The 19,740-nt window shown below is 38.3% G+C and overlaps 1 protein-coding gene across 1 annotated transcript in view; it reads left to right on the top strand.

Annotated features, from left to right (window-relative positions):
• Positions 1-19,740, top strand: part of GSK3B (glycogen synthase kinase 3 beta) — a 107,274-nt gene that overhangs the window by 69,636 nt on the left and 17,898 nt on the right. Inside the window, exons 9-12 of the mRNA XM_042447743.1 lie at positions 668-774; positions 3,886-3,983; positions 4,912-5,007; positions 12,844-12,882. Of these exons, the coding sequence (XP_042303677.1) occupies positions 668-774; positions 3,886-3,983; positions 4,912-5,007; positions 12,844-12,882 (340 nt within the window). The remainder of the gene's footprint in view (positions 1-667; positions 775-3,885; positions 3,984-4,911; positions 5,008-12,843; positions 12,883-19,740) is intronic.

Raw genomic sequence — 19,740 nt, 5'->3', positions numbered from 1 at the left:
CCATGGCTTCATCCTATGGAATCATGCGATTTGTAGTTTGTTGTGGCACCAGAACTCTCTTGACAGAGAAGGCTAAATAGCTTTAAAAACTGCAGATCCTAGAATTACGTAACATTGACTCATGGCATTTAAAGCAGTGTCAAACTGCATTATGAAGTGCAGGTTAGACCTGTGTAACTTGCAAAGATTTTTATTTTAATGCCTTTTAAAAAGTGATATATTCACCTTCAAACCTAATATAGTAAAGTTAGAAAAGGTAAGATTGTTTTTATTACCTCTAGTTCAGTCATGTTGATACTTAACAAGTTATCCCACTTCATTGTATACAAAGTTTAGGGTCTAAAAATTAAAACATCATGATTTACATATATTAAAGTATATCAACATGTTTTAGTCATGTATTATTAAGCACTTGGAATGCCTCCCTGTTTTGAAAAATATATTATTTGCTCTGTTGAATAATGCTTTACTCTGCTGCCCTAATCCTTAATAACTATGAGCTCCCCTCAGTCTGGGAAAAAGTAAATATATATATACAGTATAATGCAGTATTGGATATGTGTACTAAGGAATGGCAAATGAAGTTTTATCTTGAAACAAGCATGTGTTCGTTAAATAAACACAATTATTTTGTAACCTCTGTCTTTGTTTCTTTCCTTAATTCTAGTGCAAAACAGCTAGTTCGTGGAGAGCCCAATGTTTCTTACATCTGCTCTCGGTACTATAGGGCACCAGAGTTGATCTTTGGAGCCACCGATTATACCTCCAGTATAGGTATGTATGTATTTCCTTTTAAAAACATATTTAATATAATCAAACTTGAATATTTAGAATTAGCTGGAAAATAGGTTTTTTTAAATTGTTTTTGAGAGTATAAAGCCACTTTAATATTTCTACTGTTTCTGATAATTTACTCGGGCAAGAGGCATATCTTTTCATTTTAAATTAAACTTTTAAAGCTTTAGCTGGAGCTGGTAAATTTGCTATGGAACATGTATTTGAAGGTTTTTCTGCCTTTAGCAAAATTTAGCAAAATAGACCCCATTAAAGGGTACTATATAGGTAGGCATTATCTATTTCTTCCCAATATATAGGTAATGCACAGAGCCTCTTATAGCATGTTGGAGATGAGTTCGTTTGCTGAGATTTTTGATAGGCAGTCCTTTCTTTTTGTCTTAACTGCACATGCCTGAAGGGTATAGCTCCTGCTTTCCTCCTCACTTCCTTTTAGACTGCCATAGGAAAATCACAGAAACATCCCTTCAAATTCTCTTCAGACAAAAGCAAAGTAATTTCTTCCTAGTATTAATTTCCTTCCATTCTCTTTTCTTATGTGCTTTTATTTTTGTTACATTTGTGTTTATTCTTTCATGCTTTATGTCCCTGAGGGCAACTTTCCATGAGGATTTCAGGGCTTATGGCCTCAAATGTGCATCCCTTGAGAACGAAAGGTCCTGCCAAGTGACAGCCCTGACAGTGGTCTGCCTCAAAGAGAGTCCCATTATTCAATATTTTCATCATTGCCAGTGTTGCAGGGTACATTAGTGCCTGCTGCACTCTTTTTGGAAGTCTCTCCTACATGAGGGAGGTATCTCAAAGTGGATTCAAGGACAAAGATAAAAACTCAACAGTCTTCTGACTTTTTATCAAGAAGCCTAAAAAGAAAAAGTAGGCATAAAGAACAGTCTTAGTCAATCTTGGGAATCAAATCTGTTCTGATGTTGGGTTGTGACCACCCTGTGCATATGCCAGTGAATAAATGGACATATGTCAGACATTAGGAATGGGAATAAACAGAAAATGGTTGCAGAATACTTCAGTCTTCCTGAGTGGTCCATCTTGGACCACAGAACAACAGTCTGTGAAAGGAAGAGTGGAAAGAGAAATAGCAGGAAAAGAACATATCCACAAACTCTGGTCCATCAGTGGTAGACAAAGACAATGCTTTCCTGGCACACTACACACATTAAAACACTAACTAATCCCCCAGCCTCATGAGAGCTCTCTTGGCCAGTTCATCACATCTCTTTTCTGGCTCCCGTAAGTTCAGAAAGAGGTGTGTTCTTTTTTCTTTTGCCATTCAGTTCCATGGTTGTTGAAACCTCTGATCATAAACCTCTACATACTACTACCAAAGTGGATATTGTTGTCCTTTGGCCCCATATTCTGCTAGCTGAAGAAACTCGAGCTAGAATCTTCTTTGAGCTGGAGTCTATGCTGAAGTCACTGCAGAAATGTAGGCAGTAGTGGCAGGAGGGGGAAAAACCCAGCTGTATCCTCCATGAAGAAAGAAAGATGTTGGGGAAATAGGCTGCCTGAAAATTTTTTTCAGCTTTGCCTCCCACTTCTGCATGACTCTGGAAAAGTACAGTCACTAAGGTAGTGCACCAACAATTTTCCTAGTTTTCAATTCTGCTTCAGTTCTCAGACTGAAAACTTACCATTTGAAGAAGAGGGATTGGTCAAGAATAAAGACCAGAGCTGTGGGCTGAGAAATGAGATGCAGTAAATTGTTGTGTTCCAGAATAAGTCTGTGGTGGAGGCCATTCTCTACATATCACACACCGAGTCCCCTGTCTCTCATTTAGCCTGCATCCATTCTTTCAAGGATCTCCCAAGTTCCAGTGACATAGTCAACAGTCATCAAAAGAAAAAGAAGGTGTTTGAAATGGTGTCTCGGATGATCCAGAGTAATTTCTATAGAACTGAATTTTGAGGACTGGCTCTCTAAAATGTAATATTTCAAGGAGTTGATCTGCATTTAAAACATGAGTCTATTTATGTTCTCAAAGCAATTTGGAATTCTGCCTGCATGGATTTGATAAATGCATATCTTTTGCAAGTGAACAACAGCTAATAGTTTTCAGAGTAGGTGGTAGTAGTACATATATCATCACTTACACAATTTCTTGAGTTTGTATCAGGTCACCTAATCCAACTTTTTAAACTTCTTTGTTTCTTTCTGTGGGTACCTTAGCTGTGTAGAGGATTCAAGAAAGCCGACAATACATCAGAATAGGCCAGGCATTAAACATTAGCTGCAGATAGAATGGGACTCAGTTTTGTGCCCTGTAAATTGGCTTCTTCAGTTTCACGAAGAATTTGAGATTGGCCTTCTTATCATTAAAGATGCATGTGGCAGGCACTTTGGCTTTATGCAGTCCAGTTCAGAAGTCCATAGCCTTTTCCCTCATATCCTAGTGAATCAGTTCTGGAAAGTTCTCTAAAATCAGTACCCATCTTCTTCCCCCAGTGCCTACTCAGAATTGGTCAGTTTGATTAGGAGTCTTAAGTCAAGCCCTTTGGACCCTAACATGTAATCAGTGTATACTGAAGTTTTTGATTTTAATAGCTGTTGTTTCTGCCTGTATGACTAGAGAACATTATACACTCAATGTAGATCTTACTTTACCTAGGTGTGTGTGTGTTAGTTACCCAGGTGTTTCTGTTGGTCTCTTAGTTTATCTTTTCTTCCTTTTTTTGTTGCAGTTGTCTGTGAACTGAAAGGAAAACTGGGAGTCATGCTATTTAGGAGTGCTGCTGAAGGGGAGGGGGGTGGGCTTCCTTCCACAAAGCTCAGCTCCAGAATATTCCAAATGATTGTCTTCTTCAGACTCATAAGCCTCTGTGGCTCGCAAGTGTTCTGTTACTGGTTTTAAGACAGATATTATATACGATGGCATAGTAAAATAGTGTTTCTTTATTAAATGGCAAAATCAAAGCTTGATTTTGGGAATTTTAAAAATATTTTGAAGCTGTGGATGGTTAAATCCGTAAATGCAAAATCTGTAAATATGTAGAGCTGATGGCAAATGCAGACAAGCAGATGTAATCCCCCCTCTCTTTCTCTGTCTCTCTTTCTAAAATATATTTCCACCCTCCCAGATGTTTGGTCAGCAGGTTGTGTATTGGCAGAACTATTACTAGGACAACCAATTTTCCCAGGTGACAGTGGTGTAGACCAGTTGGTGGAAATAATAAAGGTATGGTATTTTTTTTAATTATTATTTAGAGATTTAAAAAATATTAAAAAATGCAATTTTATATGAGTTTTATTTATCTACATTCCTCCTTGTAATTAAACAGAAATATGTGTACTTTATTTCCCATTGATTATCAGTAGTTACTTGTAGAACTAGATCACAAGGGTGTGGCTGTCTGATTTTTCAAAGGTAGCAAGTGTATGATAATAAATGTAAATGGGTGGAGTAAAAAGCCACTGTACTGATGTTCACATTTATAGGTAAATACCAAGAAGATGGTAAAAGCATTCAGAGATGGATGAGAGTGACCACTGAAACAGCATGTGGGACATACACCTTTTAGGTTTTTAATGACTATGTTTCTATTCCTTGGTTTGTTTTATTGGGTATGTCACTGTACAATATGATGGTGATGCAAATTGTCACCATCATCTTCATCATCATTTATATAGATTTACTTTTGTGCTGGACAGAATGTCTCTACTTGTGATGGAACTACTTATGCATGTTTTGTGTCAGAAAGAATATCTTGTCTAAACTTGTCCAGTTTACTGAAGCATTATGAGGCTACTTCATAAAACATACAACCTACATTTGACGTAATTATGTGTTTTTCATTCCAAAGTAAACTAATAAATTCTGTCAATTATTTAAATGCAAAATCTGGTCACAATTGGAGAGATCACTATGACCTCTTACCCATTGAACCTCAGTCTGTGACTTATGTCCCATTGTGGAAACATTTGCTGCTGTTCAAAAAAATTACAAATGTTTTAAAGATTTTATATGGAGTTGGAATCTAGATGCATAGCACTTTTGATTGGGGTCCATAGAATCATATTCCTTTTTCTGTAATGCTGCAGCATATGATAGATGTAATATTTTGCTTGTTCCAAGGTGTTAATAGTTCATCTTTCTCATTTTCTAGGTTCTTGGAACCCCTACAAGAGAACAAATTAGAGAAATGAATCCAAACTACACTGAATTTAAATTTCCTCAGATTAAGGCACATCCATGGACTAAGGTGAGTCTCTTTGAAGTAATGGTAGTTGCGTGTGGGAGATGTATTTTGCTCTCAGGTTTATATGTTAATTTTCAGAAGTTTTAAATTCTCAGTGGATCTATATATTGTTAACATGTGTTATTCATGTCCAGGATAACAGACTCTCTCTCTCTTTTTTTATGTGGCTGGATGGACTTCTGTCATTATAGGGTGGAACCTCTGAAGGGAAATCCAGACCACTGGAGTTACTTTTCTGAGGAGATAGGAAGCTGCTGATGAGGCTTGGTGTGGAAAAGAATAATAATATCCACCTAGCATGTGTAAAAATACCTTGGAGGTTTCAGGAGAGCATCACTTCCTCTGATACTGATCTCAGATCAGGAGTAGCAGGATTGTAGCCTAAACTAAGCACTGTGAAACAAGCAGCATACGGTAGAGGAACTGTAAGATTTGCAGAGGTACTAAAGATGTGGGAGACAGGGACAGAAGAATGCCTCCTCCCAGTCAGCCAGTGAGGGTTGAACATGTTTACTTGGCCGTACAGTGCAGTGTCTGGAAGGGGGCTGAGAATGGAAATTCAGAAGCGAGGGCCAATTTAGTGGAGTATCCTAAACTAGTGTGTGGGTGACTGCAACCTTGAGAAGGGGCATTTCACATCAGTGTACTGTATGTTGTATGTTTATTTACTATATACATACAACATAGGACTTGGGCAATAGAATGGGGAAGCATGGTGATCACAAGCACAAGTCTTTAGGAGAGCCAAGGAAAGAGGACAGAATTGCATAAATTTATTGGATGCTTGGCACTACAACGAATTAGAGTTAATACTTTTCCAGTGTAAAATGAAGGGGTTGCACATACTGGTTTAAAAGATCAAAAACATGCACTGCAAAGGAGGATGAAGAAGTGTGTGTGTGTGTCATAGTAGAAGTGGAGTACATCCAAGAAAATCTAAACAGTGGAACAGTAGTTGTTCTGGACCAAGTCTAGTGGACTTTTGGATGGCCTGCATTCTGCTATTTAGAAAGGTCTCCCTGACTAAGCACATGATATGGAAGCCCTTGTGCTTGTTGATTTTAGGATGAGGAAACAAAGGCCCTGTGATGCTCTGATAGCTGTTTGTTTCCAAGGTCTGTTGTACATATTACCTCCTAGTTCATTGAGGGGTTTCTGTTCAAGGTCAAAGGAATTTCAGGATTATTTCTTTACTGAAACCACTAGACCTCAGAGGGCATGACTTTGATATCTGACATTCTAGATTTACTTCCCCAAGCCCCAGTATAACACCAGAATTTTGAATGGCCCAAAACTGATTACCTAATTGAGAGGCAGTGACTGATAGTCCTGGCTTGTCAAGCATGGTCATTAACATCCTTCTTGTCTCTAGATGACAGGCCACCAGTTGTATCTATGCAGTTGGTACAAATATGAGGATAATGTGACCATCAGCCAGAATCTTGAGTTTCCTGGACTTGCTGTGTGATAGGTCTGTCTAATCCAGCGTAGCATTCACATAATGGCCAAGCAAATGTCTGTGGGAAACCTGCAAGTAAAACTTGAGGGCAAGAGTCTTTTCCTTTTGTTACTTCTTGATAGGTGGCATTTAGAGTCGTACTACTTCTGATACTGGAACAAATATATGGCCTTTTTGTAAATGAATAAAGCAGCTATTTATACTTGCATCTTCCTCCTTCTCTAATTCTCTTAAATCTCATCCAGGTTGGCAGCCATCACTGTATATTCTGCTAGTGAGTTCCGAAATTTTTAACTTTGTGGTGTGTGAAGAAATATTTCCTTTTTAGTCATCCAACATTCAGATTGATTGGATTACTCCAATTCCATATGAGAAAGGGTGAAAAAAATTTATGCACTTCTTGCATGTCTTCTTTCAACTTTCCTTTTTTCTAATCTAAAAAGCTTAAAAAGTTCTAATTTGTCCTCAGAAGGGTTGATTTAACCCTTGTTCATTTAGTGTACAGAGGTTAGCTGACCATGTGTGTAGAGAAGCAGTTCTATCCATCTTCTTGCAAAAGCAGGCAGTAAATTACAGAGCTTAAAGGCAATACATTTCAAAGTGACACACGACATGAAACTACTCTTTTTTGTGGTAATGACTGCAGACTGCATTCCCTCTTTCTTCAGAGTAGCTTTCCTCTTGTCTATGCCTGTAAGAATGGGAGACGGGTCTACAGGTCATTTATTTTAACTACCAGAATCCCTAGCCAGCACACCAGTAGTGTAAAATGCTGTACGTTGAGGACCTATGCCATCTGAAGGGTCCCGTGATCTCTACTGTAGAGTCATACTGATAGAGTGAGAAGAGAAACCTTGGGATACAGACTGTTGTCCACTACCAGTAAGTAGGCAGTGCCACATCCTAACAATAAGGAGAAAGCAGGAGGTTAGTCAGGAGCAGCTGTGGATATGCAGTTCCATCAGTCTTCTTATAGAAACATACTCTATTCTGTTTTGGTCAGGCCTGGAATACTGGAAGCTACAGGAAAAGAGATTCCACCGAAATATTAGGAGGAACTTCTTGACTTAAGAGCTGTTTAGACAATGGAGCACACTCCCTTGGAGAGTGGTGGAGTCTCCCTCCTTGGAGGTCTTTAAACAGAGGCTGGATGGCCATCTGTTAGGTGTGCTTTGATGCTGTATTCCTGTATGGCAGGGATTGGACTGGATGGCCCTTGTGGTCACTTCCAATTCTATGATTCAAGGACAGTTGGATACTGCACTGCCAGCATGTACTGTACTACAAACCAACAAAAAGGGATTGGTGACTTTGGATCAAGTTCAGAGCTAGTCTTGAGGCAAGGCTGAGCACCACTTGACTTACTGTATGATTAAATTCTTTCTAAATAGCAAAATAATTTTTGCTAAGTATTTTTGGAACAAGATTTCAATGGATATTGAGCAGCATAGAATTTAGCAGAAACTGGGAGCTCCATCTGCTGGGCAGACAGAGGAACACTTCCTTCCCTGAAGAAATTCTTGCATGCTTGGCGGCACTGGATCTTAGATTAATGTTTAAATTAAATAGTTAAATCATGCATAAATAGTGATATAGAATCATAGAGTTGGAAGAGACCACAAGGGCCATCCAGTCCAACCCATATATTAGTGTTTAAATAGTGCTTAAAATTTAAAGAAGACTATGTTGTTGCTTTTATGTCCCCCGTTTCCTTTTGTGTGTGTGTGTGTGTGTGTGTGTGTATTTTTGAGAGAGTTTTTTCTTCCAGTACTATGTAATGGAAAAGTACACAACAATTCATTTTGATGTTTAGCAAATTATATAGTTGGACTGGTTTTACTGATGAATAAGCTGGTGCAATTTAACATTCCATGTTTGATATACAAATAAACTGTTTTTAATAAGTATAAAGTTAAGCATAGTTTTTGTATCTGTAATGGTAGTGGCTCAATTTTACTGATTCTTTGTATAAAATTGCTACATTTCTAAGTAACATGAGTCAGAGAATCCCTAAAACGGAGGGTCGACTGTAGTTATGTACTGCTGTCACTCTTTTAAGTGGGTTTATTAGTTAGTTGTGAACTACTGTCACTCTTTTAAGTGGGTTTATTAGTTAGTTGTGAACAGTACAGCAGAAGCTCTTTCTTCAGAAACTGTTCCATTGCTTTCAGAGTCTTAATATTTAGAACAGCTGGAAAGCAAGCAAGGTATTTTGCTATTCAGGACTCCACTCCAGGTGGCCCTTCTACTGAAAGGTAAAAATAAAGTAGGCATCTTGCTGCAAGTGCCTTCAATTTCAGGATGAATCAGATATTTCCCCTTATCAGAAATAGGATGATAGCTTTTTATGTTGTCAAGAAAGGAAATTTATTTTGATAGGAATGGAAAGCAGGGCATGGTGGGTTGGATTGAGCACCTCTCCTATTTTATGGCAATTTGAGAAAAGAGAATGCTTTAGGTAACACAGGTGATTAGATTCTGGCTTGTATAAAACTTGTTTTAGAAATGTTTAGAAATCAGATAAAATAATCTGATTTATACAAGATAAAACTTAAGGCAAAATACAGTATTAAGAAAAACAATGTAAGCATTATGTACTGGTCGTGCTAATGCACACTGTCTTCTAACATGCCTTGCTAGTGTATTTGTCATGTATGTGACAAATACATCATCATCATCATCATCATCATCATCATCATCATCATTATTAGGGAACAGCTTTTTGTTCTTTTTGAGTGCTCAGAAAATATTGCGTTTTCAATACAGAAGTATTCAAGAAAAAAATTGCATTCCCTTTGTTGTTGTTGTTGTTGTTGTTGTTAACCTCCTTTGAGTTGATCCCAACTCATGGCAACCCTGTGTATGATACACCTCCAGGACCCCACATCTTCCACTGCTCTGTTGAGGTCCTGTGAATTCATATTCTTGACCTCCTTAATAGAGTCCATCTATCTAGCATGCAGTTTTCCTCCCTTTCTAAATCCCTCCATCTTTCCTAGCATTATGGTCTTTTCCAGTGAGTATGCCTTCCTATGATGTGGCCAAAGTACGATAGCCTCAGTTTTGTCATCTTGGCTTCCAGGGAAATTTCCAGTTTGATCTGTTCTAGGCCCTATTTGTTGGTCTTTTTGCTGTCTATAGAATCCTCAGCACTTTTCTCCAGCACCACATCTCAGATAAATTGATTTTCTTCTTAGCTGCTTTCTTAGCTGTCCAACTCTTGCATTCATACATGGTAATAAGGAATACAGTGACTTGGACAATTCTAAGTTTTGTGCTTGGTTGTGTATCTTTACTCTTTAAGATCTTGTTTAGTTTATTATAGCTGCGCTTCCTATTCCTAGTTTTCTTTTTATTTCTTGACTGCAGTCTCCATTCTGATCAGTGTTTAGTCCACGATATAGGAAATCTTTTCCTATTTCAATTTCCTCATTGTCTCTAGGTTGAATTTTAACTGAGTAAAAAACTTAATAATTGCTATTTCTTGGGGAATAGTACATATTTATTCCAAGATTATCATGAATCATTTGTTGAGTGATTACTTGCAGTGTATTTTAGATTTACAAAATAGAAAAAATGTAATGTGTTTTATAATAACATCAGTTTGTATGTATTTATATTCATTTTTAATTGCCTATCACTTAAATATCTTTATTTAAAACATAGTAGACAGAGTCCAGGGTTTTCCCTCACTCTTGTATGCTTAACATGGAATTGTTACATAAGAAACTGGATAGCTTATCTCTGGATAACCTAGTTTTAAAGTGGGCATTGAGCAGGTTCAACTTCAGAAATTTGCTCATCATTTCCTGAATTGTGAAGTTTTTAAAACTCTCACTAACACTTCTCTCTATTTCTCTGAACAATAAGTTACACAGGGACAATATCTGTAAAATGTAAACTCAGATCCTAAGTGGGCAATTATATTTGAGAAATGTAGTTTTTAGTAGATGCAGGGTGTGTGTGTGTTAAGAGGCTAGAGCAAGATTATTGCTGCCAGTTGTAGAACTCCCCCACCCTCCAGCTCTCAATGTCACCTGAAGACTAACTTGTAAAGTGTTTCCCAGCCATTTTTTGGAAACACAGGGGGTGTTCCCTAGGTGTCACTCCCTCCTAGTTATAGTGGAATCTATTATTCTACCAGTGGAATGCTGCCATTGGATACTTCCTTATATACTGTCTTGTTCCGTTCCATATATAGAAGGCCCTCCATGTTTGTAGCCTTGACTTTTGCAGTTTTGATTATTTGTGGATGTGATTAATATGTTCTCTCTGGGGATCCCTGGGTCTTCCAGAGAGATTCTGCTGGGGACTGACCATAGAATTGCACTAGAAGACCTAGAGATTACAAGAGAAAACACTTCTCTGGGCATTATAGATCCTCCAGCATGATTCTCTAGTCAATTTTTGGCGGATGTTGAGCATGGAGTTGCAATGGAGGACCTAGAGATTTCTAGAGAGGTAGTTTCTCAGGTAAAAAAAATAGTGGTTTTTTTATTTGCGTTTTTTCCACTTTTACGAAGGTCCTATACCTCTAAACCCAGAGAATGTGGAGGGCCACCTGTACTAAAATAGTGTGTATGCTTATTTAGCTCCTGACATAGTCCACAAGTGAGAAAGGTAGCACACATTTGAGAAAAATACAAAAATGTTTAGAAGCAGAAAACCTGTTTAAATGGAGAGACTTGTGGATAGGGTGAGCCTCCCAAAACAGTCACAATCTTGCATGTACTGTGGTCACAGAATACTTGCTGACTTTTGGGGTGGAGAAACCCCAAGGAAGGATGCAGTGGAGTATCCTGGAAAAGAAGTTAGCTGGGTGGCAGGAATCTTAAAAAGGAGTACTCTGCAACACAACATTTTGTTGCAGATCCCACATGTATCTGTGGATTTTCCGCTGTGACATCCAGTATCAAAATTGTGCAACTAAACGAAGCAAGTCAACTGCAAATATATTATGTTCTGTGATGGTGATAACATAATCATGACCAAGTGAGGTAACCTTTCCAAATTCCTGTCAGCGTTCACACGTTCTGTTTTAGTTTTAGTTTTTCTGCTTGTGGCTTTCCTGTGCATTTACCTGGCCGTATTTAGTCTGCATACTAAAGGTTAGTCTGCCCAACTGCATTCTCTTTTACACTCTTTGCTTTTCCTTTCCTTTTCCAAGACTGTTCTCGATTGTAATAGATGTCAGTGTCATGGGCCGGCTTTTAGACCGAATGCTAAATTTTAGTCCGCAGACTAAAAAATAATCCGCGGATTATTTACCCAATCAATTCCCTCACTGAAAACTACATTAAAAACAATAACCAATTTCCTCAAAACATAATAGTGAGGGCAGTTCACAGCTAACGGTAAACCCTACCACCTGCCCGTTTGCACCTAGGCACAATAGAACGCTGAACCCATCCCTGGCTTGTGATGCGCCCCATTGTGCTTAAGTGTTGACAAGCTGAGTCATTCATTGCTTGATCTGTAACTGTGACAGTCCCTTGCTTTTAATGTTTGTTGTTTGTATGGTTTTGTGTAGTTCTTGGTGGGCGAATGAAGGTGCAGAACAGATTGCAGTAGAAAGAGTTCAACAATGTAGTGTGTTTCTTTTGTTGTCAGAGCATTCCTATAAAAGAAAAAGACATATCCCCTGTCCTTTCTAAATGGGCATGAGAGGGCATAAGGAAGAAAGCCACAATAATGAAAAAAGAGTTAAGACCTTTCCAGCACTCCTGCAGTGTCACGTCCAGTTCCTGAAGCATCCTAATGAAATGTCAGCTAAGATAATCAAACACTAAAAAATCCATTGGCGGGGAAGTCAATCCAATATGAAGAATAATCCGCGGCGGCCTGATATACATATAGCATATAGAAATTTAAAGTGGTCATTTTAGAAATGAAATTGAAAACTTTCTATTATACGGGTGGTTTCAAAAACACTGTTCACCTTGTAATTTTGGGACATAAACAGAGGAAAAAATATGAGTATTCTGTGTATGAGAACATGTCTCATCTTCTTTCCCATGTCATGGAAGTCTGTATCCAAGACAGAGAGGAAAATTTCAATATTGAAAATTCAAAATAATTTTACTTTTACATAGATATTTGATTTCACCTTTTTGTTACTTCTCAGTAAAGTCACTGGCATTGGAACATACATTTAAAGTAAAATGTTTCTATACTATGCCTCACCCTTGCAAAAACAAAATTTTGAAGTTGGACTTGCTGCTATCAAGACTGATGTTTAAAGGTTCTAATTGTATTAAACATTTAATATTTCCCCCATCACCATGGATTTCTTATAATATTGGATATATTTTTACTTGCTGGACTATTCTTTTGGATTGACTCCCCCTGTTTGGATTATTTCACTGCATTACCATCTTTAGGACTCGTCAGGAACAGGACATTTCACCTCAGGAGTACGGGTATGTACATAAATATTTTTCATATCATCAGGTTTGTTGTTGGAGGAGGAGAGGCAAAAATGAGGATGCAAAATTGACACCAGACACCCATACTTCAAGTGTCAATCAGCTAAATATTCTCTCTCCATTTTTCAGTTAGATGCCTGAGGAATGGAGATAGCATTTTACGTTTCTGGCATTCTTGCTATAGATGGCTGTATATTAAATTACTCATTCCAAACACTAATAGAGAAAGGGCAGCTTTCTTTATAGGCACTTGTAGTTAAGGCATCTGTTTGAATCTAAGCTGTGGTAGGTTGTGAGACGTATGCGAATAGTTTTTCCTTACCTTTGGAAAAGGTAAAAGACATGGTAATCTTGACCACTAGCAGTAGTCTTGTAATTAACCTCCCACACTTCAACTAAAGATAGTAGAGAAAAAGAAGTATCAACAATGTTAATTTAAAGGTAACAAAACGGCTCCCAGTGTATTTGAACACATAATTATGTTTTCACCCCATTTCATAGAAGGCAGGCTTCCGTTTTATTTAATAAATCATGAGATAATACTTGGTTTTCCTCAGCTTTGGGGGAAATGCTAATTCCTCTTGGAAATATTGGAAATACTGTACTAGAAAGATTTTTAAAATTAAAACCACCAAAACTTAGGAAGTGGAAAAACAAGTTCATTTTATTCAGCAAGTAGGAGCCACAACCAGGTTGAAGCCCAACCTTGGTAATAGTGGTGAAGTTATATTGACTTTCCTTGGTTGTGGTTGTGAAGACTTAAGTGTTAATCCAAGCTGAAACTAAAGGACCATCTGTTGGTGCAATGAGAGGGCTGCTGCTCATGCAAAGAGAATTCCCCTTCTTCTGCCCCATGTTCTCTTCTCCAGGTCCCCCCACAGCCCTCTTAAAAGATTGGGTTGAAGAGAAACTGCTGCAAGAGACAGTGCATCTCTTCTGTGCCAGAAGTATCTGTTCTGCTGGCAATCAGATATAGTGCAATGCAGCCCATCACTTACTGACTTCAGAGCATTCCTGCTGGCATCTAGAATTCACACTTAGAGATTTAACTATATCCAGGGACCATGGTCTGAATAACTGTAACTCAGAATAATTATCTGGTCAAGAACAGTCATTTCTTGAGATGAGATTTAATTACCCAGTGAAATTAAATGTAATGACCTGTTAGAATTCTAGGTTCAGTCTTATACCCAAGCAGGGCCTTCCGTTTCATGGATGATGTGTCAAAAAACAACTATTGGGCTGCATCATCCTCAGAAGGAAGCTCCCAGCTCTTTTATGTGCTGTTTAATTTTTTAATTGAGAGCAGTCTCACACCAGTGAGTTTTGGTAGAAACATCATTTTGTCTTCCTACAATGATTTTTGGAACTGTCCATAACAATAACGTGCAACATGTTTCTAATGTGCCTGTTCTTCAGAAACCAATAAAACATTTTAAAAAGGATGGAATGTTTTACTGCCACTTTGGCCTAAACAACAACAACAACAAATAAATAAATAAATTCCAATTAAATATATATGGCACTGTGGGACCTTCAGGTACCTTCAACCATGGTGAAACACAAACAACCAATATAAATACAAGCAAAGCTACTAAAATAGCAGTAGTATCAGATTATAAAAAGCAAATGTAAGATTAATTTCACAAATCCTTTTTAGTTGAAATGAATACCTTGTCTGTAAAGCACCTGGCTCTCATGGATTACAGCAGTTAGGAAAGATGCTGTTCCAGTCCCTGTTTTCAGGGATGTATATAGAAAGAAATTGGCAGGTGGGAATGACTGTTGTGTGTATGAAGGTGTTCATTTATTTAGAAAATGTATTGAATCAGTACTCAAAAGAGGAGAATGCACTAGTCCTTTCCCTTTCTGTCCACAAGTAGGGCTAGCACACCCCTTTTTATCTGTTTTTTCAACATGCATTTTAAATGGGTGAATGGGGCTAGTGATTTACAGGGGGAAAACAATAGAAATAATTAAACCTCCTCTTTTCCCCTGTTGCTGGTTCTCATGTACAAATTTACCCGCTGCTACATTGGTGTCAACCTTGTCAGGTTTGCAGGTTTGGGACCAGGTAGTTCTTCATCTTGTCCTCTGTGCTTCACACTTTTTAGGACTGCTCCTGTGCAGTTCTCTTAGACCTACTTTGAAATTGAGCATTTTGGGTAGTTGCTCCACCCTCCTCCCTCAATGAAATGCTCAGTACAAGACCTCTTGAGTTCTGCTTTGTCTACCACAGTGGCAACATCTTCAGATCCTTCTTTTGAGCAGACATGGTTAAAAAGTTTTTAATGCTATTTAGACATTTATAATTTTTAATCTCTTGCAGTTTAGTAATTACAGTGAGCAGTTAGTATCCACTGGGTTTCGTTCCAGGACCACCCCATGAATATCAAAGCCCATAGATGCTCAAGTCCCATTATATTCAGTGGAATCATAAAATGGTGTCCCTTATATAGAATGGCAAAATCAAGGTTTGCTTTGAATCCATGGATAAAAAATCTTTGGATACTGAAGGCTTACTTCATTCCTTTTTTAAAAAAAGAAATAGGTTAGTTCAGTAGTCAGTATTCTAGGGGATTATAGCCTCGCATCTGATTGCGGTCATAAAATTTTGCTGGTAGCAAATGCAGAAAGTGTTTTCCTGGAAGAAAGTCACAACATCAAATCCTGCAATATCTATTTAGATTTTACAGCCCAGGTGAGAAGAAATAGAATGGAATGACACAGGTGCACTGCCCTGTAGAAATAATGTAGTTTGATACCACTTGAATTCTGTTGCTCCATTCTGTGATTTGTAGTTGTACAAGGTCTTTAGCCTTCTCTACCAAAGAGTGCTGGTGCCTCACAAAACTACAAATCTCAGAATTCTTTAGGATGGAGCCGTGGTGAAAAATTGCCTTATTTCTACAGTGTAGACGCGCTCTACATTTTTTACTGAAAAGGTAAAGATTTCCTGTTTGACAAGGTTGTCAAGTCATGTCCAACTGAAGGGGGCAGTGCTCATCTCCATTACTAAACTGAAGAGCCAGCGTTGTCAAAGATAACTCTCGTGGGTCATGTGGCCAGCATGACTGCACAGAACGCTGTTACCTTCCCACCGAAGTGGTACCTATTTCTCTACTTGCACTTTAACATGCTTTGCAACTGCTAAGTTGGCAGAAGCTGGAGCTAGTGACGGGAGTTCACTCTGCCCCGTGGCACTTGGGCCTTGCACTGCCAACCTTACAGTAATTAGAGTCAGCATCTTAACCGCTGAGCCACTGTGTCCTAGATTTACATCCTTTACTTAGGGAGCAGAAAATACAAGGAGCAGACATAGTTCTCAGAGTCAAACCATGTGAGAAAAATCTTCTTTATAAATCAGCAGGGATGATTAACACTTCCTATCTGTTAATGTGGCACTAAGGGCTACTGCAACATAAACTGAAGGATGGATTAAAAACACTGTCATGACCTCTGTATTGAAGCCAGGTAAAATTAAAGAATCAGTGATGGTATTCAAGGAAAGGAATGAAAAAGAAAAGACCTATAAAGGACACCAAAAGAAAGAGGAAGCACATGCAGACAACAAGATCATCAAGCACAGGATATAACAAATACTATCTACATCAGTACAAAGTATACTTCCATTGGCAACATTTCATCCAGAGCTTTCCCAATTCCACAGAGTCGGCATTCTTGACTCTGAAGTAGCAATGGTGGCCTCAGCATCTGAGTACAGAAATAGAGATGAAAATGACAACACAAATCTGTATAACATGTCCAGCTCAAACTATGAGACCACAAAGCTGTATTCATACCTTGTGTACCCATCAGCTTTTACACAAGGGGAAATGAGGACTGACAGATCTAGCTGTTCAACATCAAGATCTAAATGTGGGTACTGGAAACACTGCATGGGGTTGCTCTCTATAGAAAGAATTATTTATGATCTCACTTGTGATGTAGGTACCCTGAGTGACACTGTAGATCCTGTTCCAGAGATTCACAATCACTGTCTTACAGCTAGGGTGGGAATTACTGGAGAGTGGATTACTGGTATGGAAGTAAGGCGCCCTTTGTATCATACTCTGATAGCTGTGATTGACATAGAGATTGTGTCAGAAATGCACTGTCTCCAAAGTACTGTGAAAGAGAGTACAACCCAGGACACACCAGAAATGATTTATTCACAGATGCAAAGAGAACACCTATCAAATATCCACAGTATCAAAACTGCCTGATGTCCAAACAGCTATCCTTATCCCATTGATAATACCAGCTTATGCAAATTCATCTTGCTCAGCAAATATAAAATTCCTAAAGTCTCAAAATACATTACAGGATACTACTTCTAATATGGTAGAATTCATTGATATTGCTGTAGATGGTATGTAGAGAGATCTTGTAGCACCTTTGAGACTAACTGAAATAAAGAAATTGGCAGCATGAGCTTTGTAGACTTCTGTTTACTTCCTCAGAGGCTTATGTGTAGTGGTTTGAGCATTGGACTATGACTCTGGAAAGAAGGGTTTGAATCCCCGCTTGGCCATGAAAACCCACTGGGTGATTTTGGGCAAGTCAAGCTCCTTCAGCCTGAGCTGGAGGCAAAGATTCACTCATTCTGAACAAATCTTGCCAAGAAAACTCCATGATATGGCCTTAGGGTTGCCATATGTCTTAAATTACTTGAAGACATACAACAACAGCTTACTCAGCTGAGTGAGCTCAGCTGAGTATAGTGAGAGAACTGCCTCCATGAAAAGAGGCAGAGGTTACATCCTTGAATACAATACTGGTAAATTATGAACACCAAGTGACTACAAAGGAAGAGTAAGCATCAGAGTTAGATATAAGCTGAACCCCACACTCATATCATTGATAAAAATTTCATCATTGTTTCCAGTGCAATGCTGGAGTATCCAATACATACTGTCGTCCTTAAAGATCATATGGGAGAAACCATAATCATGACAAGCCTTCACAAAAAGACTAGATAATACGTACAGAATACAAGCCAAAAAGTGCAAATTTATCATAAAAGATTCAGACACTTACTCTGTAATTATGATATCATCACAAGAGGAAAAATGGTATTTTATGCCTGTAGACAAGGAAGGCAAGATATCAGATCATATGGGGAGAAAGGCTTGTGCCTTATCAACACTTAACTTGCAAACTGGAAATCACCAGGCATATATGGGTCAGTTTCAGTTATTTCTTTGGGCTAAGATGGTTGCTATAATTAAGCACTTGCTCCAGGATTATTATTTTTTTAAAAAATGGGAGGAGCAGTTTTTTTGTTTTGTTTTGGGTTTTTTTTGGGGGGGGGGGGCAAAAGTGGGAAATTAACCGTTCAGACATGCACCAGATTGTGCTTTCAAAGTCTTGCCAGAGCTGTGGTACTTAGAACGTGTTCATGGCTAATATCAATTTGACTAATGCATGACATAGTTGGAAGTTAAAGATATGCCAACTGATGGTTTAAAACTATTAAGTACAAAAATTAATGATAAATTAGATACTGATCACAATCAACAACTGAAAAAAAGGATGGAAGTAACAGAATATATACAGCCAGTTGAGGACCTACATAAATTCAATCTAGACAATGAAGAAATCTCATGAACAGAATGGGAACTGCAGTCAAGAGATAAGAACGAGACTAGGAATGAGAAGGGTGGCCATGAAAGAGCTAGAAAGGATCCCAAAAGTATACAACTCAGCACTAAAGTTAGAATCGTCCAAGCTATGGTATTCCCCCATCACTACTTTGTATGGACATGAGAGCTGGACAGTAAAAAAAGCAGATAGAAAGAAAATCAATTCATTTGAGGTGTGGTGCTGGAAGAAGAGTGCTCAAGATACCATGGATAGCCAAAAAAGGGTCCTTGAACAGATCAAGCCTGAAATACCCCTAGAAACCACATTGATCAGATTGAGACTGTTGTATGTTGGTCACATCATGAGAAGACAAGTAATGCTGGGAAAGGATGAAGGTAGTAGAAAGAGAGGAGGAAGACTGTATGCCAGATGGCTGGACTCAGTTATGGAGGTCATGGGCATTAATCTGCAAAACTTAAATTGAGCAGTGGAAGACAGGGAGTCTTGGAGATACCTCATTTGCAGCAGGGTCACCATGAATCAGAGTCAACTCAACAACTTAAACCATTGTCTAGACAGAGCTGCTACTACAAGCTCTGCAGTCAGCAATCATCGAAAAATCAAAATACCATGAGCACCTCAAGGGAAAGACCACCTATGTCTCGACAGCAGAAGTTTTATCATAAGAAGTTTTCTACTGCAAGAAAACAGCACTTTTGACTACAAAACTCATCACAACTTAACAAATATCAGGAGCATACCAGTTCACACCACCCATACAATACGGGCTTTGTTTTTATGAACTATGGTCATCTTTAACTTCCAAGTATTTCACTGCCTGAAAAAGGTATCAGGGGCAAATCCAAGCTTGGATCTATAACATATATTTTCAGATGGTTCCTGTAACCAATATTCTTCTCTTTATAAAGAAAGGAGATTGGTTTGCAGCAGTCAATTTAAAAGATCTATATTTTTCATATTTCAATTTTTGCAAGTTACAGAAAGTACCTTTGGTTTGTTAACAATTAAAAATTAAGCCAGTTTGCTGTACTGTATTTGCATTCAGGCTCTCTACAGTGCGAACAGTATTCACTGAGGTTATGGCAGTAATTGTGGCAAAATTAAGTACCGTTTGGTGATTCTACCATACATAGACAATTGTTGCAGGTCTGCTGAGTCAACATGACACTGGCACTCTCATTCAAACTAGGGCTCTGGGTAAATCTAGCAAAGTCACTCTGGCAGTCAGCTCAGGATTTCATATTC

This window comes from Sceloporus undulatus, chromosome 2, assembly GCF_019175285.1.
Source record: "Sceloporus undulatus isolate JIND9_A2432 ecotype Alabama chromosome 2, SceUnd_v1.1, whole genome shotgun sequence".
Classification (NCBI taxonomy): domain Eukaryota; kingdom Metazoa; phylum Chordata; class Lepidosauria; order Squamata; family Phrynosomatidae; genus Sceloporus; species Sceloporus undulatus.
Note: the sequence above shows the minus strand (reverse complement) of the source record. Positions and strands in the feature narration are given on the sequence as shown.